This window comes from Carettochelys insculpta, chromosome 1, assembly GCF_033958435.1.
Source record: "Carettochelys insculpta isolate YL-2023 chromosome 1, ASM3395843v1, whole genome shotgun sequence".
Classification (NCBI taxonomy): Eukaryota; Metazoa; Chordata; order Testudines; family Carettochelyidae; genus Carettochelys; species Carettochelys insculpta.
This window is the reverse complement of record NC_134137.1, coordinates 235,356,588-235,383,504: the sequence shown is the minus strand read 5'-3', so window position 1 is coordinate 235,383,504 and position 26,917 is coordinate 235,356,588. Positions and strand designations below refer to the sequence as shown.

General features: G+C 48.2%; 2 protein-coding genes across 6 annotated transcripts in view; both read left to right on the top strand.

The window, feature by feature from the left end:
- The window catches only part of LOC142014147 (alpha-2-macroglobulin-like protein 1), a 79,435-nt gene extending 78,966 nt beyond the window's left edge, over nt 1-469 (top strand). The window contains exon 46 of the mRNA XM_074996268.1: nt 295-469. Coding sequence (XP_074852369.1) covers nt 295-469 — 175 coding nt within the window. The remainder of the gene's footprint in view (nt 1-294) is intronic.
- On the top strand, nt 154-24,351 carry PHC1 (polyhomeotic homolog 1). Of its 5 annotated transcripts, XM_075002306.1 has the most exons (17): nt 154-367; nt 1,709-2,455; nt 3,838-4,052; nt 10,156-10,315; nt 11,025-11,135; nt 12,480-12,557; nt 13,475-13,624; nt 14,656-14,811; nt 16,091-16,589; nt 16,977-17,749; nt 18,928-19,075; nt 19,307-19,515; nt 20,199-20,313; nt 20,977-21,085; nt 21,839-21,989; nt 22,511-22,742; nt 23,099-24,351. In XM_075002306.1, exons 4-17 carry the CDS (start codon nt 10,202-10,204, stop codon nt 23,251-23,253), a joined length of 3,000 nt encoding a protein of 999 aa, XP_074858407.1. In that variant the 5' UTR covers nt 154-367; nt 1,709-2,455; nt 3,838-4,052; nt 10,156-10,201; the 3' UTR covers nt 23,254-24,351. The 5 variants fall into 5 exon arrangements, with proteins under 5 accessions (XP_074858407.1, XP_074858416.1, XP_074858399.1 ...); XM_075002315.1 differs by lacking the exon at nt 3,838-4,052; XM_075002298.1 differs by lacking the exons at nt 1,709-2,455; nt 3,838-4,052.
- The last annotated feature ends 2,566 nt before the right edge of the window (nt 24,352-26,917 follow it).

Below are 26,917 nucleotides of genomic sequence, written 5' to 3'. Positions count from 1 at the left end.
GGTGTAAGCCCCGCCCGGCCCCAGCACGAACGCTCCTCCCCCACTCCACGTCGGGCCCGCCTCAGCCTGGGCTCTCGTTTCCATGGATACAGCGAGCGGCCGGACTGGAGGGGGAGGGTCACATGTCCCGGAAGTGGCCCCGTGCGGCGGGAAGTGACGACGCAGAACAGACAGCCCCGGGAGGCCAAAAGAAAGGAAAAAAAAAAAAACGGGGGAAAAAAAAAAGAGGCGCCCCAAACTCGGCGGGCGGCGGAGGCGGGGCCGCCCGGGCCCGAGCTGCGGCACCCCCGGTAGACCGGCCGCCGAGAGCCCTGCCCGGGGGCGGCCGCTGCCCATGAGAGCGGAGCGCCGCTGGGCGGGTATCGAGGTAACAGCCCCGCGGTGCCTCTCCGTGCGCGGCTCCCGCCCCGTTGTGTCTCCGGCCCCGACTCGCCAGAGCCGTGGCACCGACACACGGGCCCGGCGGTGAGCGTTGGCCCCCGAGAGCCACGGGGGTTCGGGGTCCCGGGTCCCACTGTCTTGCCAGGGAAGGGCCCCTCGGCCGGCCAGGCTGGGGCACGGCCGGCACTGAGGGGGGCGGTAACCCCGACGATACAGCACGGCTGAGATCGCTTGTTTTAAATCCCCTGGAAGCAGTTTGCTCTTGCCCTGTGAGAGAGTCCCTGGGTCTGTGCGGAGGTTTGCTCAGGTCAGATGCGATTGCGGGTTCCAGCGCTGAAGGTTGTACCCCTGCAAACACACGGGGTTTACCGGCGTGAGGGGTCTCTGCACGTAGAGTTACAAACATATAGTTTATGCTCTTGAATAGGTTTTCAAGGTAGAGTCACTGTCAGTGGATGTTTGTGAGAACAGGGTGGACATATGCCTGTCAGTTCCACAGCCGAGCTACAGTCTGCAAAATGATCCATTGATATTTATGGGACGTGGATCAGAGATGTGCAGGTGTGAAGCAGAGAGAGATGTAGATTTCAGGGCTCTAGACAGAAAATGTGTATCACCATCCAGTCCATGATCTGCAAAAAATGATCTGTGGATATGAAGTGGACATTCTTGGGATTTGCAGAGCTCTGCCTGTCAGGGATGGACTAGGTTTACTTGGCTTACCGATAAAGATATCAGTTCAAATATATATATGGGTATGCTTAGAAGTCAGTGAGAGTTGTGTACATGAATTACAGGATCTCAGCTTTTGACTCTTTTTAAACCCAACTGTTAAAATTTCCAAAAGAGGCTACTAATGATAGCCTCTTGTCTGCCATTGGCCAAGTTTGATTTACCTGTTGCTGTGAATTGATTCTGATCACATGCTAATGTTTTAGCTTTGCTGTCCCACTCTTAGGTAGCACCAGATTTTTGTGTAAATTTCCTTCCTGCATTGCTGTCTTTGGTTTTAAATATTTGTGTAATCTTACTTACTTTCCCCATTGTCTACCTCCAGCATACTTCAGTTAATTTTCCCTCACTTATCTTTCTCTGCTTTGGGGCTGTACTCAGTTGTTCTCTCTGGGTGGCCATGGGAGTGCGACTCTGACTTGGTCTACACTAGGAGATTAGGTTGAATTTAGGTGACTTAGGTTGATTTTCCTAAGCAATCGGTCCGCATTACAGGGTCCATTTCACTGACATTAAGGGCTTGTAAGGTCGACTTTTGTACTCCTGCTTTTCACGAGAAGTAACACTGAAATCAAGCTTGCATGGTTGACTTTAGGGTACTGCTGATAGAACGTTGTCAAATTTGACATCCTTGGCCTCCTGGAGGTGTCCCATGGTGCCCTGATATGACCACTCTGGCCACCACTTTCAGGTCTGCTGCTCTCAAGGTGTTCAGGAAATGTCCTGTGAAAGTTTGAATTCCTTTTCCTGTTTGGCCAGCCTGGTGAGTGGAACAGATAGCTCACCTCTGCAGCATGTTTGGCCATTAAGTCACAGGATCACAGACGAGCTCTAGCATGGACCGTGCAGGAGACCCAGGACCTTACTGTTGTGTGAGGGGACAAAGCTGTGCTTGCAGAACTATGAAGCAGCAAAAGAAATGCAGAAATCTATGCCAAGATCTCACAGAGCATGGTGGAAAAAGCATACACCAGGGATGCCCAGCAGTGTAACATGAAAATAAAGGAACTCAGGAGGGCGTACTGAAGATATAGGAAGCAAACTGACATTTTGGATAATTACCATAGACATGCAGCTTCTGTGAGCAGCTACATGGGATTCTAGGGGGGGACCAACCACTGTCTCTAAACAGTCCACTGATACCCCTCAAGAGATTTCTCAGGCAGCCTGTGGCAACAGAAGGGAAGGCATGGTGGATCAAGAAGAAGAGGAGGATGACAGTCAGCAGACAAGTAGAGCAGCTGATCTCACTGACAGCCAGGAACTTTTTTAAACTTTGAATTTCATCCCTTTTCCCTGGACGTTTTGCAGCAGGACCTTAACGGCTGGGAGGGCACCACTGGTGAGATCTCTTTTTTTAATCATGATACAATTGGGTTAAGGGGATTGGGTGTGATTTGTGATGGGCACTGTAGCTATACATCCCAACCCCTACCCTGAATAGATTGTTAACATGTTAGGGGACAGGGTGATGATCCTTTCTGCAAGTCTCCATAAATATCTCAGAAAGGTACTCTTTAATTGTTTTCATGAGGCTTTTGAGGAGGCCTGCCTTATTCTGACCTCCCCGAAAGGACACCTTTCCTTGTCAAGCAACCACAGAGCAGTGCAGCATACCTACCAGGTTCTGTCCACATTCAATCCGCATCCATTCCTTATCGTTGTTTGTTATTCTAAGCAAGCTGATATATCTCTTTGCAAGCTAGAAAAAGCAGGGGATGGAGCATAAAGCTATTTTTGTAGTATGGGCTGCTCTGCCATGTCTAGAGCACCCCCTCCCTTCCCTTTTCTGGGCTCCTGGAGGATGGGAAACTTTCACTGTCACAGAGGTGGTGGGGGAGCATGCGGTGACCGTGAGAGCCCCACAAGGAGTCACAAGGAGGAAAGCACAAGCTGCACTGCCATGCTCTGTCTCCCATCCCACCTGCCTCAGAAGTATAACCTTCACTGTCCCAGCAGAACAGGGAGGAGGAACAGGTGGCAACTGTGAGAGCCACTCAAGCTGGATAGCACAAGCTACAGCACCATGCCTTGCCCCCACAGTCCCTGGGCTCCTCGGGGAAAGGAAGCTTTCACTGTTGAAGCAGAGTAGGGAGGAAAATTCCTCAGCAACTGGAAGAGCCCCACAGTCCTGATCAAACAAGCTACGCTATGATGCCTCTTCCCTTCCCCGCTCCCCCTATGCTTCCCAGAATCTTTCCTTCCTTTTCCTGGGCCACTGGGGGGAAGGAAAAGGCTCAGTGCCCCAGCAAAGTGGGGAGGGCATACATGTGATGACAGTCACTGCCACAGTCCCTGGGCTGTGGCCCTCCTTCCCCCCAGCTGTTTGCTGCATGCACAGCTGCAGAAACTGCTTTCAGACTCTCAGGTTTGAAAGCTTGCCCCAATCTGTGTTCCTCCCCCACCCCCAGCTGTTTGTAGCATGCACAGCTGCAGAAGCTGCTTTCAGAATCACAGGTTTGAAAGCATGCCCCCATCTGTGCTTTACCATGACTGGAAGCAAACCAAGTCACTCAGGCTCCCTAAGATCTCTGTGTAGTACCTGCAGTATAGAAGACTTATAAAAGCCAAAATTTGTATAAAAGCCAAAATTTGTCCTTGCACTTGTCCATCCATATTGTGTTCCACAGATGTTCCTTCATGAAATTCTTTTGCGTGTTGTAAAACTTACCTACAGTAAACGTGTCTCCCTAATGTCTGGCCTTCACTTATGTTTTGTTACAGAGTTCTTAACAGTGGGCTTGTTGACCAGCACTCCAGCCACCCCTCCATCTGTTAGACTGGCACAAATCCGAGGGGGGAAAATGAATGTGGGAAGATATGTTCTTAGAACACATACAAACCGCCTGCATGGACCGGGCACAATTCAGTAAATGGAGGAGAACCATACTGGAGGAGAGGAGGGTGGATCCGGAAGCATTGGGGAGTGTTCAGAGAAGGTGAAGTCCAGAACCAGAATGAGATGTTGAAACCAGTGAGGCAGCAAACCAAGCTCTTGAGGTGTCTGGTACAAGAGCAGAGAGGTCTACTGCAGCCCATGGTGAATTACATGAAATCTCACCATGTTCCCTATCCTGGCCCGTCGACACTCCAGAATTCAGGGGGAAGTCAAGGGCAACCTAGTTTTGCGCTCCCAGGAGCGACTCCAAGAGCAGAAGGCTGACATTCTCCCACCTCTGATGGCAGAATGTCTCTTGCCTTGCTTACCCACCCCTCCAAAGCCCGTGCCATGAACTCCTTTACTATCCCATGAATAAAAACAATTAAGCTCACAAAAAGTTTCTTTATTGCTTGTGCTGCATAGGAGAGTGAGGGGGATTTACAGACCAGCACACATCATGGGGGGGGCACTTCCTTAAGACTAAGAGACATAACGGTCATGTTGCTGTCTAGACATTCATAAAGCTGTTTTACAAAGCCTCCCTGATTAGCAATTCCTCTTGCTCTGCTCTCCTTATTGCCCTAGTGGTTAGGTGATCTGTCTTTGTCCTCCAGCCTGGTATGAAATTTTCCCCCTTGCTCTCTCATAACTTGTGGAGCACACAGCAGGCTGCCACCATGAGGGAAATATTGTTTTTGTTGAGGTGTAACTGGGTCAGGGGTCTTCTGAACCAGGCTTTTCAATGGCCAGATGCACATTCTACTACCATTCTGCACTTTCTTATCCTGTAGTTGAACCGTTCCTTACTGCAGTCCAGGCTGCCTGCATATGACTTCATGAGCCAAGGGAGCAAGGGGTAGCCTGGATCTCCCATGATCAGTATTGGCATCTCCTTGTCTACAGTGGTGATTTTCTTGTCTGGGCAGAAAGTTCCATTCCACAGCTTTCTGAACAAATGAGAGTTCCTAAAGATGTGCATGTCCTGCACCTTTCCGAACCATCCCAATTGGATGTCAGTGAAATGGCTCTTATGATCCCTCCAGAACCTGCAACACCATGGAGAAGTAACCATTGATGTTTATGTACCCTGGCATCATGGTCTTCTGCCAAGATAGGGATGCGTGTTTCATCTATCGCTCTGCTGCAGTTAGGGAAGACCATTGTGGCAAAACCATCCAACATGTCCTGCACATTGCCCAGAGCCACTGTCTTTCATAGCAAAAGGGTAATGATTGCCTTAGTTACCTGGATGACAGCAGCCCCCACTGTAGGTTTGATCACTCCAAATTGATTGCTCACTGATGGGTATCTGTCTGGTGTTGCAAGCTTCCACAGGCCTGTTGCCACTCGTTTTTGAACTGTCAGAGCAGGTCTCATTCTGGTGTTTCTGCACCCCAGGGCTGGGGGAAAAGCAATTTGCAGTTGTTTCATGTGGAAGTTTTGTAGCCACTTTTGATGGTCTCAGACCTACAGAACAGTGTTCCACTAGCCTGAGCTTATTTCATGGCACATGATCTGGCATTTCACTGTGTACAAAGCATCAAGTGCAGCCAACATCTCCCCATTCCTCCTCTCCAGTGTCTCACATTTGTGTATATCTGTGTCCTCCTCAGATTCTTCATTGCTCTGAAAGCTGCTTAGATTCTGCACATACCACAGCACAATGTGTGAGGTGCTCATAATACTCACTCCAACAGTTTGGCACTGGACAGGGTCTGTGCTAGCCTTGCAGTGGCATGTGCACAGGTACCCCATTAAAAATGGTGTAAACTCTTTGCTGTTGCTTTCCAAGAGGATGGGGAGGGGATAAGTGCACTGTGGGAGGCTGATGACACACCTGGAACCACCCACTGCACGTTTCCCCCCGCCCCCCTTTCAGGCTATGGGAGCTTTACCCACAATGCAAGGGGCAGCAGGAACTGTGGGACAGTTAACCACAGTACATTGCTAACAAAGTCAAAGCTGCCAACTCTAATGGGGATGCACTCCATCAACTTCATGTGCAGGGTGGAAATGCACCTTCAAGTTTACAAAATCAGGTGCTACAAAACTGGACCTTAACAAATTCAACCTAATTTCCTAGTGCAGACATACCCACAGAATCAGAATTGTTTTATGGTTTGCCGGAGACCTCAGATGGCTAACACTCAATAAAGATTTTCTTTTAGTTGCTGTGGGTTCCTTCTTTGAGAGCAATTATATTCCTGCTTTTGTTTTGATGCTCTAGATTACCCTGATGTGCAACATAGTGACATCCATGACATCCTAGGTTTTCTTAGTTTTGTGCCAAACATATATTGTGTGGCAAAACTTCTATTGACATCAGTGGGAGCAGAGTTGAGTCTTATGGAATAAATTCAACCAAGTGTAAGCAATTTAATAGCTGAGTGAGAACTGAAGGGATTGGCCTATGGAATTCAGAGAGTCAAATGATCTTAGACTGGATTATGTTCTTTTCCACTCTGTCCATGCAGACTTATTCTCTACAACAGGGGTGTCCAGGCCATGGCTCTTAAGCCCCTTGCGGCTCTCTGAGCCATTAAATGCATCTCCTCCTCAGAGTGGTGTGCTGGGAGTGTCATCCACTGAGCTGCACAGAGTTAGAATGGGGGTGTGGGGTGTGCCTGGTTTTCGGGGAGGGAGAAGGCAGTAGGTTAGAGTGGGGGGCAGAGGAGGACTGGAGGTGTCTCGCTCTGGGGGAGGGCAATGAGCCCCATATTATATATTTATTTTTATCTAGCTAGCTATATAGCTATATATTATATCTGGAGAGATAAAAATAAATATATAACATATGGCTCTTTGCACTCTATCTGCATGGCTCTTCAGCCCTAACTGGTTGGCCATCCCTGCCCTAAAATATACTCCTCAAATGTTGTGCAAGCGGTGAAGTAAAAGGAAAAAAAATACAGGTTTTGTTGTATAGTAAACCCTCTCCTGCGTGACAGCATGGGAGCACAGAGAACCGTTATCTGTTTCTCAGACCTACTGCACAGTGATCCAGGGCTCCCAGTTTTGTGGTTTCAGTAGGATTTGATTGGGAAGGCCCTGTCTGCTTGGCACAGATATTAAAGTCTTCCTGGCACTTTTTAGCAGTGATGATTTGCCTACATGGCCCACTTCCCTTAACCAGAAACAGTTCTCCTGATGTAATGAATAAGCAGAAGTTGGTCTAGCAAAAGATGTTACCTTACCACTTATCTCTCTAATATCCTGAGGCCAACACGGCCACAACAACACTGCCTACAACAGTGACTAAACAGAGATTTTTGTGGCGCCCCCTCAACTTTGTTTTTATCCTCTACTGTAGTACATATATTGAGAATCTTAATTTTTGCCATTTTGATTGTTAGACAATTGTGAATGGCATATTTATTTACTAGATTAACTTTTTTACTCATTTGTGTCAAGCCCTATTTAGATGGCAATTGGAATTCCATTTAAATGCTCAATTACAATTTTTAAATTTATTTTATGTAACAAAAACAATCTACAATGTGTTGGATATATAAAAAGCAAAGTTTATCACAACATGTTTTTCATTTAAAATTGATTATTAAGTAAAAGAAGTACTGCATACCATCCATGGTTAAAGCTCCTGGGTGCTGTAAATAAAATAAGTTGGTAATTTCTGGTCCTTGTGTCTTTCAGGATTTTACAACTAGCAGATCTCATTCTCTCACATCAAATTTAAATTCATATATTGGAAGAGGAAGGGCAAGCTTTTGTGTTTTTTCAACTCCTAGGCCATGTCTACACTAGCCTCTAACTTCGAAATGGCCATGTAAATGGCCATTTCGAAGTTTACTAATGAAGCGCTGAAATACATATTCAGCGCCTCATTAGCAAGCGGGCGGCCGCAGCAATTCGAAATTGACGCAGCTCGCTGCCGCGTGGCTCGTCCCAACGGGGCTCCTTTTTGAAAGGACCCTGCCTACTTCGATGTCCCCTTATTCCTAGGAGCAGATGGGAATAAGGGGACTTCGAAGTAGGTGGGGTCCTTTCAAAAAGAAGCCCCGTCGGGACAAGCTGCGCGGCAGCGAGCTGCATCAATTTGGAAGTGCCGTGGCCGCCCGCATGCTAATGAGGCACTGAATATGTATTTCAGCGCTTCATTAGTAAACTTCGAAATGGTTGCATGGCCATTTTGAAGTTTGGGGCTAGTGTAGGCATAGCCCTAGTCACTTTGATATCTTTTAGTGAACTAGTCATTGAACTGAACTAATTGAATCAAAATTATAACTGGATTTAAAAAGCATTAGGTTCATGGGGCATAGGCCCATCAGTAGTTAAGTGGGATTGTTAGGGGATGAAATCCCATACTCTGGGCATCTCTAAACCTCTACTGGAAGCTGGGACTGGATGATGGAATCGGTAACTTTTCATTCCCTTGAATCAAGAAACATTGGATGCTGTCAGAAAAATGGGACATTGGTCTGAATGGACCATTGGTTTGAGGAAAAACTGGCTTACAGTTCAACAAATTCTTCTTTCAGATGTTTAGCCAGTGACTTCCACCAGTTGTACTTATTGAACTTCTTTAAAATTTAATCAGCAGATGTGTACTACAGGTTGAACTGCTCTAGTCTGGCACTCTCTCATCTGGCAACATCTGTAACCTGGCATGATTTTAGTTAGCTGGACAACCCTTATCATGGGTGTGGCCAAGTTTCATCTGGTCCCATAAAGTTTGTTTCCAGCCACTAGTCCTGGCTCTCCATGTTCTGTGCTGTTATTTAGCTGTAATTTACCCCTAAATGGCTATGTCCACACTACCCCAAACTTCAAAATGGCCATGCAAATGGCCATTTCGAAGTTTACTAATGAAGCGCTGAAATACATATTCAGTGCCTCATTAGCATGCGGGTGGCTGCGGCACTTCCAAATTGACGTGGGTTGCCGCCGCGCAGCTCGTCCAGACGGGGCTCCTTTTCAAAAGGACCCTGCCTACTTCGAAGTACCCTTATTCCCATCTGCTCATAGGAATAAGGGGACTTCGAAGTAGGTGGGGTCCTTTCGAAAAGGAGCCCTGTCTGGACGAGCTGCGCGGCAGCGAGCTGCGTCAATTTTGAAGTGCCATGGCCACCCGTATGCTAATGAGGCGCTGATATGTATTTCAGCGTTTCATTAGTAAACTTCGAAATGGCCATTTACATGGCCATTTTGAAGTTTGAGGCTAGTGTAGACATGGCCAATGTCTTCTATGAGCCCAGTAAGCAGTGGAAGTGTTGGTAATGCTGCTAGATGATACTGACCTCCCATGGTGTGGCAAATTCTCTTGTCTGGCCCTGGTCGGGTCCCAAGGGTGCCAGAAGAGAGAGGTTCAGCCTGCACTTATAATTTAAATAAATGCTAATTTATTGTAGTAGGTTTAGCTCTTAACATAAGTTGTCATAATTTCACATTTACTTGTAAATACATTTTCTTTTAAAAATAAATCTATTTGATTTAAATCATCAGTTTTTATATCCTCCCTGGATAGAGCTTAAGTGACTGCTGCATGTACAGTGTCATTTGGTTCTGAACTGTGGGCCTAGCCACTGGCGCTGTGTCTACACTAAGATAAACTTCACAACGGCCATGCTAATGGCCTTTCGAAGATTACTAATTGAATATTCAGCGCCTCATTAGCATGAGGACGCTTCCGGCCATGGTGCTTTGAAAGCACCGCTTTTGAACATGCATAGCTCGGTGCGGCTACATGGGGGTCCTTTTTGAAAGGACCCTACACATTTCGAAATCCCCTTATTCCCCTCAACTGAGAGCCCCCGGGTAGCTGCGCTGAGCTGTGCGCATTTGAAAGCAGCGCTTTCAAAGCGTCCTAATGCTAATGAGGCACTGAATATTCAATTCAGTGACTCATTAGTGATCTTCAAAATGGCCATTTGCATGGGATTTCCATGGCCATTTTGAAGTTTTGGTCAAGTGTGGCCACAGCCTGGGTGAATTGAGACTCTCTTCTCTCAGTGCTCCAGGGCAGGAATGAGAGGCATCAACAGAGTTGAACTGGGGCTGAGGACTAGCGTAGCAGGGGACTGATGGAGAAAATTGAAGGGAACTCAGTACTGGCATATTCAAGTTAAAAAGCCATTAGTAATGCAATAGAATACAACTTTGGTTCTTTCCTTAGTCTGACTTGGTTTCTAATTATTTTGATTTAGGTCTTGAATCGGTCTCTTCAGTTTGAGATCCCTGGGACTTGTCACCATGGAAACTGAAAGTGAACAGAACTCCAACTCCACCAATGGGAGTACAGGCTCTGGAGGAAGCACTCGCCCTCAGATATCTCAGATGTCTCTGTACGAGCGACAGGCAGTGCAGGTGAGGTGCTAACTGTTGCGAGTTAGCTGGGTGAACAAGAAGGTGCAGAGAGAACGGTGCTGCTGCATCACTCGTTCTTTGTGCGCCTGTGGCGGAAGGGTGATCAGAGGAGTTGGTATGTTTCAGGCTGAGGAAGATAAAGGTTGCCAAGACTGGCCAGAAATGTAGTCCATGCAGTCCAGTACATGCTTCCACTTGTACTGGAACAACCTTTTCTGTACAGCATGGAGCCTTTACTCTATTAAATCACATTATTGCACAACTCTAATCTCAGCACAGGTCACTGGTTCATTTAGTTCAGTGTCCCAGCTCCTTTGGCTATACTAGAACAATCATAGTACTTTTCTGCCTGGTACTCTGGTGGTACTGGGTTAGAGCATTAGTCCACCTCGTCTAGTATGCTAACTTCCAACTTCCTGGCATTTATCATGTCTAGAATATGAACTGGAGTACATATGTAGTCCACTGAATTATGTATCCCACTTTGGCTGTACCATCTACCTACTGTAGTGTCCTACATCCTGCTCACAGAGTAAACCCTGTGCTTGATGGCTCCACTGCATCCTCGGGTCTTGGGATAATCTTTTCTCCCTTGTTGCAGTTCTTAGATTCTCATGTCTCTCTCTCTAACTGCACTCCATCGGCACATTTTGTGTGGCAATGTCGGGTTTTTAGAGTTTGTTTTCTTTTCTTTTTTTTTTGACTCTAGGCCCTTCAGGCACTGCAGAGACAGCCCAATGCAGCCCAGTATTTCCATCAGTTCATGCTCCAGCAGCAGCTCAACAGCGCCCAGCTCCACAGTCTGGCAGCTGTCCAACAGGTGAGTTGTCATGGGACAGGAGGGAAGGAATCTGATGATACTTGAATTGTAAGCCTTAAGGAGACTTTTTGTTCTGTTTGTACAACACCTCGCACAGTGATGTCTTGGCCCATGACTACAGTATCTAAGCATTATTGTAATACAAATAATTAGAAACTGGGAGCTCTGGAGAGAGATGGAATTAATTTTCAGATAAAATGAGAACTTGGATAGGTCCTCCAGGTCTCCATAGGAAACACTGCTGGGAGCCACCTCACCAGCCCCTCATTCCCTTTAAATACGAATTAGGTTATTGTGGAAACGGTGGACATGGGTGCGTTCTGAAATGGGCTCAAAATGGGCAGCAGCTTGCAGGTTTTTTATGAGCATGTAGATGGCCCTTTCAGTGTGAAATTTCGGAGTCAGGTTTTTTATCCTTTGCATTTTCTCTGTAATATTTGCTTGGTTTCTTTTCAATCATTTTTTTAATAGGAAAGGTTAGCAATCTGTTTCTGGCTAAAATCAATCCATAACAATCCAACTTTTCTTTGACTGATCTTTTGTAAAAACCAGCATCTGTCCGCACACAGTTTAGTAGTGAGATGTATCTTGAGAAAATCTGGTGCAGTTAGGAGTATATTCTTTTTTAATGGATGTTTATTTCTTTTGCTGTTGGACACACAATATTCTCTGCTGGCAGCTACATTTTTCTGTCAGGGTTTTCCAAACTGACAAATCATTGTGTGTGTGGTGGCTGACAGGCTACTGCACTTACTGACAGATAAATTCTCCCTCAATTGCAGTAGAACTATGAGGACCCCTGCTTCCTAGCCTTGATAAAGTGGGGAGGAGAACTTAGAAAGTGGATGGGTATACACACACATTAGTTGTGCACCTAAGCTGCTATCCACAAAACATTCAACCCAAAACCACAAAGGCAAAGAAATGAGAAGTGCAGTCACCCAAACAGAACATTCTACCTTTTCCTCCATCACCAGGCACACAGTTTAGCAGCATAATAATTGCCAAATACTGCAGAACCACAGCTTGAACTCTGCTCTCCACAGAAGCCAGTCTCAACTCCCCCGTGTACTAAACTCTGACACAGACATCCACAGCTAATACTGGTGGGGCCGGGCGGGATAAAAGAGGGTGGTCAGAAGAGTGGGTTGAAGGGGTAGAGTTTGGGTTGCAGTGTGTGGTATGGTGTTCCAGCTCTCTGGATTGGGGAAGGAGTCGTCATAGGATGGAAGGGAAGGAATCTGCAGATACTTATAAGTGTTGGGAATGGGAATTCTTTTTTGGCAAAAAAAGTATTGGATTAAAAGCTTTATTTCATTCATTCCCTCTTTATTTTTCTTACAGGCTACAATTGCAGCCAGCAGGCAGGCAAGCTCCCCCAACACCAGCACACCTCAACAGACCACCACCACCCAAGCCTCAGTAAGTAACTTCTCTTTTCCCTACTTGCCTCTCCTCTTCCCTTCAGAACTGAGGCAAGCCAGAGCACACAGACACTGGGGATGCCAGGAAACCACGGGCTATGACATAAAACTGTCAGTAGTGCATGTTTGGGGCACGCATCATGTAGATCCATTGGTGGGGAAGGTAGTCTCACCTGGAAAGGTAAAACGTGATCTCTTGTGATGGTGATGGTGGAAATCAAGTTTATTAAGATGAAGAAGGGATCATACTTCACTGATGAAGAGAAGAGGAGGTGGGGTGAGCAGGAGGCAGGTGGATGAATGCCTGGTAGGGAAGAGGGAGAGTGGTGTTTGGGAGTAAGTCAGGAGTTGGCGTGGGATCAAAAAGCAGAGATAATTGGAGGGGTAGAAATGGGGTGGCTAGCAGAAGACTGGGGGAAACTAGTCAGAGGCTGGCAGTGTCTGGAGCAAGGCCCCAATTCCTTTGTTAGACTTTGTATCCCATTAGAAGCAGTGTGTATGTCTGCCAATATGCGAGTTTCATGGTACCTGGATGAGGCCACATACAGGTGGTTTAGTGTCCAACACTGCAGCTGGCTTAGGATTCCAGAGCCTCTTGGAAAAAGGACTTTACTGTGAGCTTCTGAGGACATACTGCAGTGGGGTCCAAAACCAATTGCTTCCCCTCTCTTCTCCCCTCCCTCATAATACTGCTGCTCAAAGGGAGGGGATAATGGTGCCAAAAGTCAGTTTCTGTCATGCTGTCTCTGATGTGTACAGTTCTGTTGCTGGAAACAGGGATAGGCCAGGCTTTAAAATGCCAGTTTCTTCTCCTTTGTGTGTGGGTATATATGTGTGCAGAGGGGAGTGGGCTGGGATTCATTTCTTTTATCCCTGTCTCTTCCTGTGTGATTTGGGGGTTTTCTCTGTTTTAAGATCAATCTGGCCACTACATCAGCCGCCCAGCTAATCAGCCGCTCACAGAGTGTGAGCTCCCCCAGCGCCACCACGCTTACCCAGTCTGTGCTCCTGGGGAACACCACCTCACCGCCTCTCAATCAATCGCAGGCCCAGATGTATCTCCGGGTAAGAGATATGTGCACACCATACCCCCACTTACTCAATCCAGTGCTCAGTCATGTGGCCACCAAAATAAATCCCGGTCTCTGGACCAGTCACAGTCACTGATATAGCAGGATAGGGAATGGTCTGATATATTTTAAACTTCACGTTGGAAGGACCTACGTTTGGGTCCACAGGTTTGATTCTGATCAGCGTTGATTCAGTGTTCCAAGGTAGGTGTGTTGAGTTCAGTGTATTCTGTCGTTTAGGGGAGAGCCCGTGTATGAGACCTTTAAGAGCCAGTCTATCTGTGCTTTGCATGGATGTTGAAGATCCCATGGCACTTCTTATTAGAGTAGTGTACATATGTGAAAAATAACTGCCTTCCTCTCAGCAAATCTCAGGATCAGATGCAAAAATAAAGGTCTTCCTCTTGACCAGTTGTGGAACAGATATTTAACTGACAAATGAATCTCTTCAGCCACTGCCCAGTTCAGGTTCATAATTCAGAATTAATGATTGCCTTTCTCTTCAATTCTGAGTACAGAGATGGGTCTGAAAAAATGTTCTCTAACCCAGTCCTCAGGGGGGCTAGATGTGAAAAATTAAACCCCCTTCTTAGGGACTCTGGAGTTCAGTAATATAGCTAAAAAATAACTCTCCCTCCTTTCAACCAGTCTAGGATTCATATTATAATTCCCTTCTTTTCAACCACTCTTGGTCTTGGATGTATATTTGAAAGAGATGCCTAACTCTCAGGCAATCCTAAACATATGTGCAAAAGTGAAATTCTGGGCACTTAGCCAGCCCTGGACAGCCCTTTGGTAATCAGTCCAGCTGTGCATGTGGTGGAAGAGAGCTCCTTAAGGAAGCAGTTTCTGGTTTCCAAGTTCCAGAGGCTGCCGTCTTGATCATGGTGCTGGGAGGGTAGGGGATTTTGCAGTCTGTGACATCCCAGCCCAATGTTGCTTGTAATATGTTTGCTTGTGGTTCGCTTTCTTTCTCTTCCCCACTCCACTCCTTCCTCCTTCACATCACCCAACCCATCCCCACAGCCGCAGCTGGGGAACCTTTTGCAGGTGAACCGGACCTTGGGCCGCAATGTGCCTCTTACTTCCCAGCTCATCCTGATGCCTAACGGGGCCGTGGCCGCTGTGCAGCAGGAGGTGCCACCAGCTCAGTCTCCCGGGGTCCACACAGACACAGACCAGGTCAGTGATGTTCCGCTCCTGGGGTTCCCACTCCCAACCCCTCCTACACATGCATGCTTACTCCACTCTTGGATCTCTCTCTCCAGTTCAAGCTCTTTCTTTGTAGGCGGCTATCAGTGCACTGCCTGCCTTTCTGTATTCGTGAGCCCACTGTGGACAGTCGGGGCCTGCAGGCTCCATTCTCTCTCTCCTGCATGCTGGTGTACTCATTTGTCACCTCTAGAGACCAGATTCATTTCTTGCTTAGTTTTCTGGGTGACCCACTAGTTGGGTCATTTCCATCTTCATGATTACTTACCACAAGTGAAACAAATAGGTGGGTTCATAGTCCAGTTCCTAAGGAGGCAAAAGCTCTACAAGAAAGAGTTTTTACCAATATTATGGCGTGTCCTATTTATTAGTCATCTTAAAAAGGCCAAGGACTGACTGGTCCACAGAGACTGGGCTTGCCCATAAAATGATTCAGTCAGGACATGCAGCAAGGGTTCTGCCTTTCAGTTGTCTTGCCTGCCCCAGCTGCTCTTGGTATATCCAGAGGCTTTTTGTGATCCCCTGAGTTCCGGACCCAGTGCAGCTGTTTCACATCTGTCTTATCTACTGCATCTTTGGAGTAAAGCCTATCATGATCACGCTGCAGATAACATTGCAATTAGTGGGGGACTAAATACAAAGAATTGGCAGCGGCAAAGTGCAAAGAAAACTGGAGAGCTCAGAGAGGGCTGCAGGAGTGAGAGATGATTTGGATCTCCTGGGGGAGTGCCCTGGGAGAGAAGATAGAAAATCTCTTGTTTTTATGCTGCCTGAACTCTGAAAGGGATCCCAACATGCTATATACACTACTGAGGTGGATCTCCACAGCTTGGAGGCAGCGCAGATGCATATGGAGGCTGTCCGATGCCTTTCATGCAGCTAGGACCTGCTATTCTGAGACAATGGTACTATTTTCAAGTTCTGTTCAGAAAGTGCCATGAGATCTTTAACTTCCACCAGAGCTGTGGCAGAAGGGAGTTCAGATTAATGTCTCCTATGAAGAGATGACTCTTCTAATAATGCACCACCTTCAGTATTACTCTGAAGTATGAGCCAATTCCCATTACTCTGAAGTATGAGCCAATTCCCAATGCAAGAGGCTAGAGCCTATGGACGTGACTAATGGAGCCAAAGTGGAGCTTTTATGGTGTTTACAGGCTCCATGCTTTCCTCTGTCAAATGAAAGGGAAATAAATGTGTGTTATGGTAATCTAAACAAATGGGTTGTTTTATATGTGTGTGTTTCTAGGTGCAGAACTTGGCTGTGAGGAGCCAGCAGACTTCGGTCACGAATGCCCAACTCCAAAACTCTGCTCAGAAAGCAGCCCTGCCAGGAAACTCCCAGGCTTCGGGCCTGCCACAAGCCACAAATGCCAGCCAGACCTTGGCAGTGGCACAGGCCTCTTCTGGCAACACAAGCCAGTCTCTGAACCTGAGCCAAGGGTCAACAGGAAGTAATGGTGTGTCTGGGGGTGTGGCAGCAGGCAGTGGGAGCCAGGCTACTACAGGGGTTGCCCAGGCAACCTCGGCTGGCCCTGGGGGTAGCTGCCAGAGGAAAGGCACGGGGGTGGTGCAGCCATTACCAGTAGCAGCTGCCCAGGCAGTGACAGTGAGCCAGGGGAGTCAGACTGAGATAGAGAATGCAGCGGCAACAAAGAAGGCTGAAACAGACAGTGGACAGCAAACCGTTGGCATGAATCTGACCAGGACAGCTACGCCAGCGCCCAGCCAGACCTTGATCAGTTCAGGTCAGTGATGATCCAGCTTTTACCTCTACTTCCTCCTTTTTTCCCTCTGCTGTTGCTGTTTAGCACCCTAACTCAGTTTTGTCACGAGGGCTGACTTCTGAAAGCCCAGCAGTAAGAGCTTCCCACGCAAGTACCTTTCCTCCACCACACACTCCTCCAAGGAAGTCCTTCCCCACCCAGGTCCCAGGCAGTCTTTCTCACCCTTTTCAGTCCCTGGGTTCTCTGCTGAAACTACCAAAAGCAGGGCTAGTTGTAGTGGCTTGTAGAACAGTGGGTTGGAACGAGCACTCTAGATTGACATGATCTGTATCCCACATGTCCAACTACCTTTGCTCTCTGCTGTACCTTCATTGTTAATGCTGTGCACTCTCCTCCTCTTCTCCCTAGCTACGTACACACAGATCCAGCCTCACTCGCTGATCCAGCAGCAGCAGCAGATTCACTTGCAGAAGCAGGTGGTGATTCAGCAGCAGATTGCCATTCATCACCAGCAGCAGTTCCAGCACCGCCAGTCCCAGCTCCTCCACACTGCCACCCACCTCCAGCTAGCCCAGCAACAGCAACAGCAAGCTTCTCCTCTGGCACAGCAGCAGCAGCAGCAGCAAGCTGCACCACCCCAGCAGCAGCCTTCGCCACCGCAAAATCAGCAGCAGGCTCAGACCCTTGTGGTCCAACCCATGCTGCAGTCACAGCCTCAGCCCCTACAGCTCCAGCCGGACAGCCCCTGTCAGCCAGCCACCAAGTCACCGGTTCCCATTCAGTCCAAGCCACCATCAGCCCCCATCAAAGCACCACAGCTTGGTGCTGCGAAAATGTCAGCTGCACAGCAGCCCCCACCGCACATCCCAGTGCAGGTGGTGGGGAGCCGGCAGCAGGGCTCCGCTCAAGCCCAGGCATTGGGCTTAGCTCAGATTACCCCTGCAGCGTCTGCCCCTCGGGGCATGCCGGCAATGGTCCAGCCTGTTTCCCAAGCCCACGCCATTTCTCCATCATCCCACACTCCTTCTTCCACAGCTTCTCCTCAGGAAGCCCCTTCACTTACTACTGGGGTCAGCTTGGCACAAGTTCAAGGCACAGCTCATGTGGTGAAGAACACAGCCTCGTCCCCAGTCATGGCTCAGGTGCCAGCAGCTTTCTACATGCAGCCTGTCCAGTTACCTGTAAGTGATGCCTGTGGGCAGATGACTAGGATGGGAGTTCTTTACATTCACTTTTAGGGCACCATTTTCACTCTGACCCCATGCCAGTGCGATGAGTTGGGGAATGGAATATGCAACCTTTGCCTTCTAGAGCACTGATTCCAATCCAGCCAAGGAGTTAGTGACCTTGGCTGGTCATTCTCTCTCTGAGAGGCCAGTCACTGGCCTTTATGAAATGAGTTGGCAGGTCTTAGTCCTCCCCAAATGGGGCGTGTGCCTGTCATGAATAGCAGTAAGTGGCCTTCTTGTTGTCAGTCTTGGCAGAGTCCAGGGGAGCATGGGCCAGAGAAACAGCTCCCATCACTAAATGTGGGTCTCTCCAGATCAGAGACCCTTTGGTATATTGTATTAACCTCTGAGAGAAAGCCAGCTGTGGGCTTCGAGGATTCCCTTGTGACAGGGAACTTCTGTATTTAGAGCAGCCCCACAAAGAAAGCAGTATGAGTATCTTTCGCTATCTTAATAAGGTTGCGTGGGTCCTGTCTCAGTGTTCACAGGGACTTCACTCATAGCTCTTGTTTTGAGCCCTACTGTAGTGCCACTGATTTCCTCTGGGTTTCACCAAGGTAGCTAAAGATGGACTTGGATCCTGTTGTTTCTAAACTCTGTCTGCTTCTCTACTGTTAAGGCAGTGAGCTGCCATGATAGCTCCTACACGCTGGAGTCCTTTGTTCCTTCCCAAGGCAGTCCCCACCGCTGTATCCGTCCTTGTTCACTGATGGAAGCAGACTCCGGCCAGTAACCAACCTGATTGGAAACCGGCAGAAGGTTGCTATTCCTCCTCCTCCTCCTCAGGGGGCCCATCACTACAACTGGGATGTTGTGAGCTCTGTGCCGTGGTGGTGCTAAACTAATGTGGTTGATGTAGGAGGGAGCGGTGTAGAGCGCACCAAGATGGTGCTGTTAGCAATGGAGATGTCAGTGTTGCAACATTTTTGTTCCCTAAAAGGAATGCCTGACAGCCTAGATCCAAGTGGGGAGGGTGACCATGAAGGATTGACCATGGGAGGGAACCAGGCTGGAGCTGGAGGGTTGAGGAGATGCTGGCCGTATTCTTTCTGAGTTTTGATATGTGTTCTCCTTCCCCTGTGCTTTGGGTTGCATCTCTCTCCTTACGTGTTCTTGTTCCCCTTGCACAGAACAAGCCCCAGACCTTGGCGGTGAAGCGCAAAGCAGAGTCAGAGGAGGAGAAGGAGGAGTCACCCAGTGCTACTGCACTCCTGCCTGCCAAGTCATCCCCTGTGGCAGAAAGCCCCAAAACCATGGAGGAGAAGAGCGGCCTTGGAGGTGAGTGGATAGAGAAGGTCTCTCATTGCTCTCAGTGGTGGCCTGATGTGGTAAAGCAGAGGGGTGTGGTGGTGGACAGGACACCAGGCTAGATGGGTCAGTAATGTGAAGTGGGATGCTGGACTGGGGGGGCCAAAGGTGTGGACTGGTATAGGATAGCTGGGAGGATGGACTAGTGATCTGATCCACTACGGTGAGTCCCATCTTCCTTATATTGTTTTCTTCTTCCAGAGAAGTCTGAGCCTGTCCCCAGCACAACTCCAAATGCCCCCACAAGTGAAGCAGCCTGCATCACTACCACATCTTCCCCTTCCCCTACCTTGGCAATGGTGTCGCGACAGACTGGAGACTCCAAACCCCCACAGGCCATCGTCAAACCCCAGATCCTCACACACATCATCGAAGGCTTTGTCATCCAGGAAGGGGCAGAGCCATTCCCGGTAAGAGCCAGAGGGGAAAGAATCAGAGCTGTCCTAAGGAGAAACTGCTGTCTGTGGGTCTGGTATTCTTCCACTACTGGAGAAGTTTTCTTCTTACTCCTCTCTCTTTTGCCTTCCGGAGGCAGTGACAGAAGAGCGGGAGGGGAAGGATCTATAGTGTGATTATCAGGGAAGGAGGCAGAGGGATTAGAGGTGAATAGATAGGAGGAAGGATGGAAGTCAAAGATGAACAGGTGGATTATTCCCCGGGTGTGTCTGAAACAATGAAGGGGGCAGGGAACGTAAGGGGAGCCTTCTCTATGCTGACCTCATAGTACAGGGAAGAGGGGGACTGCTGTTAGTAAAGTGCTGTAAATTTAAACCAGGATAAATACTGCTTCATGTGGTATGTCACTGCCCTTTGGAACTCACTGCTGCAACTTATTCAAGGTGAGTGGCTTAGCAAAATTAAAGACCAAGAAGAGCTTCCACAGTGATGCTGCCAGGATATAAATGATCAGGATATTTGGCTTCTGAGCAAGCACTGGACCCAGGCAGGCTGGGGTGGAAAGGAGTGGCCACTGTGTAGTTCAATGTCTCCCCTTCTGGGTGTGTGTGGAGACTCATCTTGGGCACTGAGAAGGATTGGAGCTGAGGGCAAGGAGGCTCATTCCCCAACTACCAGTTCCCTTCTCCCTTTGCAGGTTGGCTGCTGTCAGCTGCTGAAAGAGTCTGAAAAGTCACTGCAAGGAAGTGCCACCTCAGGACAGAGTGAAAACCAGTCCAGCAACTCCCCAGGAGAGGACAGCGCAACCCTGGGTGAGGGCCAGCTCCAGGAAGCCTATATGTCAGGAAAACAGCTTTTCAGCCTTCTCTTCTTTCTGTTTTCCCATACTTCACAGCTGGTGATTACTGCTGCTCTCTCTTTTGTGGAGAGCCGATAGAAGCATGAAGCTCAAACTCGTGGATCCAGGGTCATCTACTCCTGAGTTTTGAGTGGGGTGGGGGAGTGGGGAGAGAGAGAGGAGAGTACTTACACACTAACTAGAGAGCTCTGCTCGGCCCTAACATGGACAATCTGGAGCCTTTCTGCTGGAAGTGTGAAGGTTCCAGTGCAGTGCAGCACCAGCGGGGAGGAGTGAATTGAGGGAATCCCTGTCTTGGTGTGGCGGAGAGGTGTGTTTGTGTGGCGGAGAGGTGTGTTTGTGCTTGGGAAGAGGGAGCCTCTAAGAAGCATTATTAGAGGAGTGAACCTCCCTGTTTTGCTTGTGTCTTTGTCCAGTCCTTGTTCTCCATAGCTCAGCTAGTGGGATTTCCATCTCATCCCTCAGGGAGACTCTTGCACAGCTTAAAAGCTCAGTAGACTTTCCTGAGAGAAATGGCTGTAGTTGCTTAGTGATAATTGGATGGGGACGTGAGAGAGAGAGAGAGAGAGAGAGTTTGAGTGATTTTCTTTGGTTGTAACAAAGGATCTTGCTCTAGAGCTGGACAAGAAGACAAACCTGCTGAAGTGCGAGTACTGTGGGAAATATGCCCCAGCCAGTCAGTTCCGGGGCTCCAAGAGGTTTTGCTCCATGACCTGTGCTAAAAGGTAACAGCCAGACATTATCCTCCTCCACTGATGGTTACTTTGTCCACAGCTGGGCATGTTCCTTTCTCTTAGTTACATACAATACTCACTCCTTCTGGCCACTGAATTGGCCGTGTTGGGAGCTCTGTGTGCCGCGTGCTGTAACGTGGCTAGTAATTGCTGAGTATTTTTCCACCACTAATTCTCTGGGGAGGTGGGTCAAGGCATCAAACAGAGTTCTCTTGACTCCCCCAGGAAGAATGGTGAGAGTATTGTTCCTAGACGCTGAAAGAACCCTCTCACCATTGGTCAGATCCACTTAAAAGCCTGTTAATAGCACTCTGCTGGCTTGTCTTGGTCCCAGGAGCTCTGGAACCCCAGAGCTGGAGTGTGTGTTTGGGGGTGGAGAGAGCAGTGAGGTGAGGGACATGAGAAAATCAGGCCCAGAGCTGCTGCCACCTGATAAGACACAATCCAGCACGTTGCTTTGTCCTCATGGAGAGAGAGGTTGAGTTGGTCCATCGGCTGCTGAGTTAATCCAGGATGCTGTGGCCTTAAAATGTTGCTTGTGCCAAAGTCAACACTGCTTGCTTTCTAGGGGTGGGGGGGCTAGAAGATGGGGAACAGGCTTTGGAAGCTGTTGACAAAGAGGAGTCAGTATCCCTGGTCTTGGGCATGTGTTTGCTGTGCCACCTCCTGTCCCTCTCTAGGGGAGGGAGGAGAGGAATGAGCAGAACTGTTTCCTCATGGCTCATCAACTCCTCTTCGTCTCAGGTACAATGTGAGCTGCAGCCATCAGTTTCGGATGCAAAGGAAGAAGATGAAGGAATTCCAGGAAGCTAACTATGCCCGTGTGCGTCGACGTGGACCACGACGCAGCAGCTCAGAGATTGCCCGAGCCAAGATCCAGGGCAAGCGGCATCGGGTGAGGAAACAGTCCTTTTGCCTTTGTCCTGCCAGATCTTGAGCCTGGCATAACAGGGCATTGCGTTGCAGGAATGGTTGTCTTTTGTACCATGGATGTACTCAGTCCCTGTCACAGTGTTGTAGTTATCTTTGCTGCTGGTTGAGATAAAATCCAAAGTCTTGGCTGCTTCTGGGTCTTAGGCAAAGATCCAATGACACTTTGGATCAGAACCAGGTGTTCTGTCCCAACCCAACTTTACTCTGTCTACTCCTCCTCAGAATTTGAGTACTTCTCTCCCATGACAATGGTGTGACGCTGCCTATTTGAATAACTGTGTATTTTATCTCAGAGGTAACTGCATTGGGATGAGTTATCCTTGTTTACAAAGCAAGTGGAGAATGAACTGGGTGAGAGAAATTGCTGTTAAGACTTGCTTGGGCTGCTTGTTCTGTCAAGTTGCTCAGATTTCTCCAGGCTTCTCATGGATTTCTTTTAACCATCTTTTTTCCCTCTTCTACCCCTCTCTGTGATATCTGTAGGGTCAGGAAGACTCCAGTCGAGGCTCTGACAATTCTAGCTATGATGAGGCTCTGTCCCCCACATCCCCAGGGCCCCTATCAGTGAGGACCAGTCACGGAGAACGAGACCTGGCCAACTCCAATATGGCCCCACCTACCCCAGACCTACATGGCATCAATCCAGACTTCCTGTCCAGCAACCCTAGCCGTTGGAGTGTAGAGGAGGTGTATGAGTTCATTGCATCCCTGCAAGGTGAGGACAAGCCCATTGCCATCTCCTCCCCTCCAAGTATGACACACCGGGGCACAAAGAGCCACCAGTAGCCTCTCTGACAACCACGGGTGCAGGATGTGGAGAGCAGAATAACCATCTCATTCTCCTTGCTTCATTTCTGGGGGTTCTGATTGAAGCAGACTCTGAGGTGAGGCAGGTAGTGCAGTCTGACCCTTTGTACTCCGCAGCCTGCCAGGAGAGTAAGGCCAGGGTGCATGAGTGGGATGGTGGCCTGGGAAACTGGGAGCAGGAGCTTATTTTTAATAGAGTGCCAGTATGTGGGTCAGAGAGAGACCTGTCTGACATGGCCTTCTGTCTTGGTCCCCCAATGGCAGGGTGCCAAGAGATCGCAGAGGAGTTCCGCTCACAGGAGATTGATGGCCAGGCTCTGCTGCTGCTGAAGGAGGAGCACCTCATGAGTGCCATGAACATCAAGCTGGGACCTGCCCTCAAGATCTGTGCCAAGATCAACATCCTCAAGGAGACCTAATGACTCTGGCACCAGAAGTCTCCCTTCTTCCTCCAACCTCCTGTAGAACCACCTGCCTTGGAGGCATGTGTTTGGGATTTCCCATGGTCTTGCTTAAAGAAAAGAATGTTCAAAAGAGCGAAACTGTCACTCAGAAGCCTGCGTCTTCGTCTCTTAATGGTGCTATGTGGGGGAGAAAACTCCCACCTGGGGCCTTGAAATTTTTCTTTCCTTCCTCAAGTGCATCTCACTTTCTTTTAAACTATTGCCCCCCTGGAGAACCAGAGAAGATGCAACTCTGAGAAGGGGGATAAAAAGATGACTTCCTTCCACCTCTGAGGCTCCTAGGAGTGACAAGACTTGAGGTGGGGAGCCACAATGGGGCTGTTAGATCCTCAGTTATTTCTTTCTTTTGAGTTTTTTACCATACCAGAATTTGATGCATGGAGTGGAACTGCCAGTACTGATGCTGGGAGCTTGCCTTGCTTATCTGTGTTGCTGGGAGAGGAAAACTAGTGAATTTCAAATGTTAGGAGAGATGGACAGCTAAGGATTAGCTCTAAAAGTGCTACCTCCCATTCCACTTAATGCTCGTAAACTGTGGTTCTGAGTTGGGTTTAATAGCCATCCTTACAGGTACCAAGCCCTGGAGGCTCAGGGCAGAAGCAGTTGCTTTGCTTTACTGTCTCCTTTAGTAGTACAACTTGAATGCTGTAAACATTGTGATGGCCACTCACTCCAGATCCACCCCTATTGGACTAGTAGATGGGGGTTTAATTAGAGCACTTCAGTTGAGGAGTTTGGAGAATGAGGTGAAGTATTCATTGTGGGAGCCCTGAAGTCTCTCTCCCCAGGACTGGGACATTACGTATGGACCCAGCACAGGAGTTTTCGAGAATGCTAAGGATCCAGCCCATGCTAAGAGACTTTTTTTTTTAGTTTTCTGTTTTCAGTTGCTATTTTGTATTTCTTCTCCACTCTCCTCAGGAGGGTGTGAGGGACAAAGTTTCAATGGGCAGGATTGTATCACACCTGCCCCAGGCCTATTTTTGATTGTAAAACATTTCATTTCCTCATAAAAAGAATGCTTCAAAACTGTTTGTGTTTCTTAAAGAAAAGCATAAAGGGATCTGAGGAAAACCTAAGCTTTTCTCCCCTTTTAATTAGAATTTGACCCTTTCTGCCTTCCCCTGTGCAGAGTGGGCAGGTAAGATGCAGTACTTTAAAGTCAAACAAGTTTGCAGAGGTTGCAGAGTGCTAATAGCTCTGGCAGAATTCCACTTAAGTTTCTGCTTTAAAAAAAAATCACACCACTATCAAGGAAACCAGAAAACGTAAGAGGTAAGTAAGTTGCTATCAAGTAGTTGCCAGTTGCTGTAGAGCAGTAGGATGAGAATTTCAGGTGTCCACCACTGGCCTAACTTTGCTGCGGTGGTTAAAACTTTTGGAACGCCCATCCTCCCCTTAGCTGCTCAGCAGCAAGTAAATTCTATGGTGGGGATTTGCTCTGTGCTGTCTTTCTCAGGCTCACTTTCTACTCCCACCATTAGTGTACTGAAATGTAAGTCTGTTCTGTACAGATGAACAGGATTGGCATGGTGCTCCAGGTCTGTCCTATTAAAAAGTTCTCCCAGTTTCCTAACTGAATGTTGGATTATACTAAGGAGGTCTGTTAGAATGGGGCTTTAAAATCAATCTGATGGCTAGAAAGAACATTCTTTAGCTATAATCACTAGTAGGCAATTGCACATGTTACAGGAGAGCTGTTGGACTGGCAGAATGTAATGAAGCTACAAGATGCTCGAGTGAAAGGGCTGAGTATTGCTCTTGTACCAAGTCGTGGTTTGTGAGAATGTGGTAGAGAACATGAATCTGATTTGCATTAGAAAAGGACAGAGCAGCTACAGGGATGGGGTTTAGAGGAGGGAGGGCAAGAAATGAGGGTGAGTGCAGGAACCCTAACTTGCTTACAGTGAGATACTGAGTTGGAATTTTATAGTTAAAATTCTTACTTGTTTGGTAGGGAGTTTCTGTAGGCCCACAGAAGCTCGTTACAGGACTGCTTGTTTGCTGTAGGCTTTATTTACTCGATCAGGAAGCCAGCACTACTTAGCTGCGTCTACACGTGCACGCTACTTCGAAGTAGCGGCAGTAACTTCGAAATAGCGCCTGTCACGTCTACACGTGTTGGGCGCTATTTCGAAGTTGAAATCGACGTTAGGTGGCGAGACGTCGAAGTCGCTAACCCCATGAGGGGATGGGAATAGCGCCCTACTTCGACGTTCAACATCGAAGTAGGGACGTGTAGACGATCCGCGTCCCGCAACGTCGAAATTGCTGGGTCCTCCATGGCGGCCATCAGCTGGGGGGTTGAGAGATACTCTCTCTCCAGCCCTTGCGGGGCTCTGTGGTCACCGTGGGCAGCAGCCCTTAGCCCAGGGCTTCTGGCTGCTGCTGCTGCAGCTGGGGGTCCGTGCTGCATATACAGGGTCTGCAACTAGTTGTTGGCTCTGTGTATCTTGCACTGTTTAATGAAAGTGTCTGGGAGGGGCCCTTTAAGGGAGCGACTTGCTGTTGAGTCCGCCCCGTGACCCTGTCTGCAGCTGTGCCTGGCTCCCTTATTTCGATGTGTGCTACTTTGGCGTGTAGATGTTCCCTCGCTGTGCCTATTTCGATGTTGGGCTGAGCAACGTCGAAGGTGAACATCGACGTTGCCAGCCCTGGAGGACGTGTAGACGTTATTCATCGAAATAGCCTATTTCGATGTCGCAACATCGAAATAAGCTATTTCGAAGTTGGGTGCACGTGTAGACGTAGCCCTTGTGACCCAAAACACTACAAACACTTGATAGCAAACACATGGTCCATATTTTGAATATTCAGAGGTTAAAAGCTGTGCATAGACTCCAGCTTGAAATCAGAAGGGACCATCATTTAGTTGGGGCCACAGAACCTCACCCACCCATTCCTGTAATAGATCTTTAACCTATAGTTGAGTTATGCTTGGCATCAAATCATACCTTGTCAATAGCTTGCCCACAGGTTCCCATGGCAGCCACTGAATGGGGTAAGGTGGTGGTGGGTAAGGCCATGATTGCCCTTACCTTGGTTGTATAGGTCCAGGATGCATGGTCTTGGTTCTGTTAGTTTTCTGGGAGGCCTCCTCTGCACTGGGGAGGAGAATCCCACTCAAGATCAGCCAAGCTCCTATTACCATAATCATCTCGCCTAGCTTAGCATAGTATTTCTTGACACTTTGCAGCAAGAATCTAGCTGTATCATATGCTCCCTCATGAAAGAATCGGTGGATTTTTTTCTTGCTTCTGTTCAGATCCTCTTCTGCCTGAGATCCACATCCTGTATCTTATCTTTTGTCAGACAACACATTTTTCTAGCCCTAGTAACAGGCTGCTCTGCTTTAGCAGAAGGTCACCAGTTATGGAGACCTACCAGTTCCTGATGCTGATGCAATTATCTGGCCTTTCTTCTGTCCCTTCTGGCTGCAAGTCCTCTTGTCTTTTATTCTTCCTTGTAATCTTCTCCATGTCATCCCATATTTTCTGCGCTCTGAGTATTTTCATTTGCTCTTCTTCCTTTCCCTCCCTCCTTCAGTCACAGGCTGTTGTTCCCTTTCATTATCCAACTCAGGAAGCCTGCTCCTGAGTCCTGTTTCTCCATCACTAGG

What these genes read in the sequence shown, in the direction of transcription:
- PHC1 (XM_075002298.1), top strand. Translation starts at nt 10,202, where the DNA reads ATGGAAACTGAAAGTGAACAGAACTCCAACTCCACCAATGGGAGTACA. An exon ending in ACGAGCGACAGGCAGTGCAG is followed by an intron (nt 10,316 to 11,024) that starts GTGAGGTGCTAA and finishes TTTTGACTCTAG; the next exon opens with GCCCTTCAGGCACTGCAGAG. An exon ending in GTTCATTGCATCCCTGCAAG is followed by an intron (nt 22,743 to 23,098) that starts GTGAGGACAAGC and finishes CCCCAATGGCAG; the next exon opens with GGTGCCAAGAGATCGCAGAG.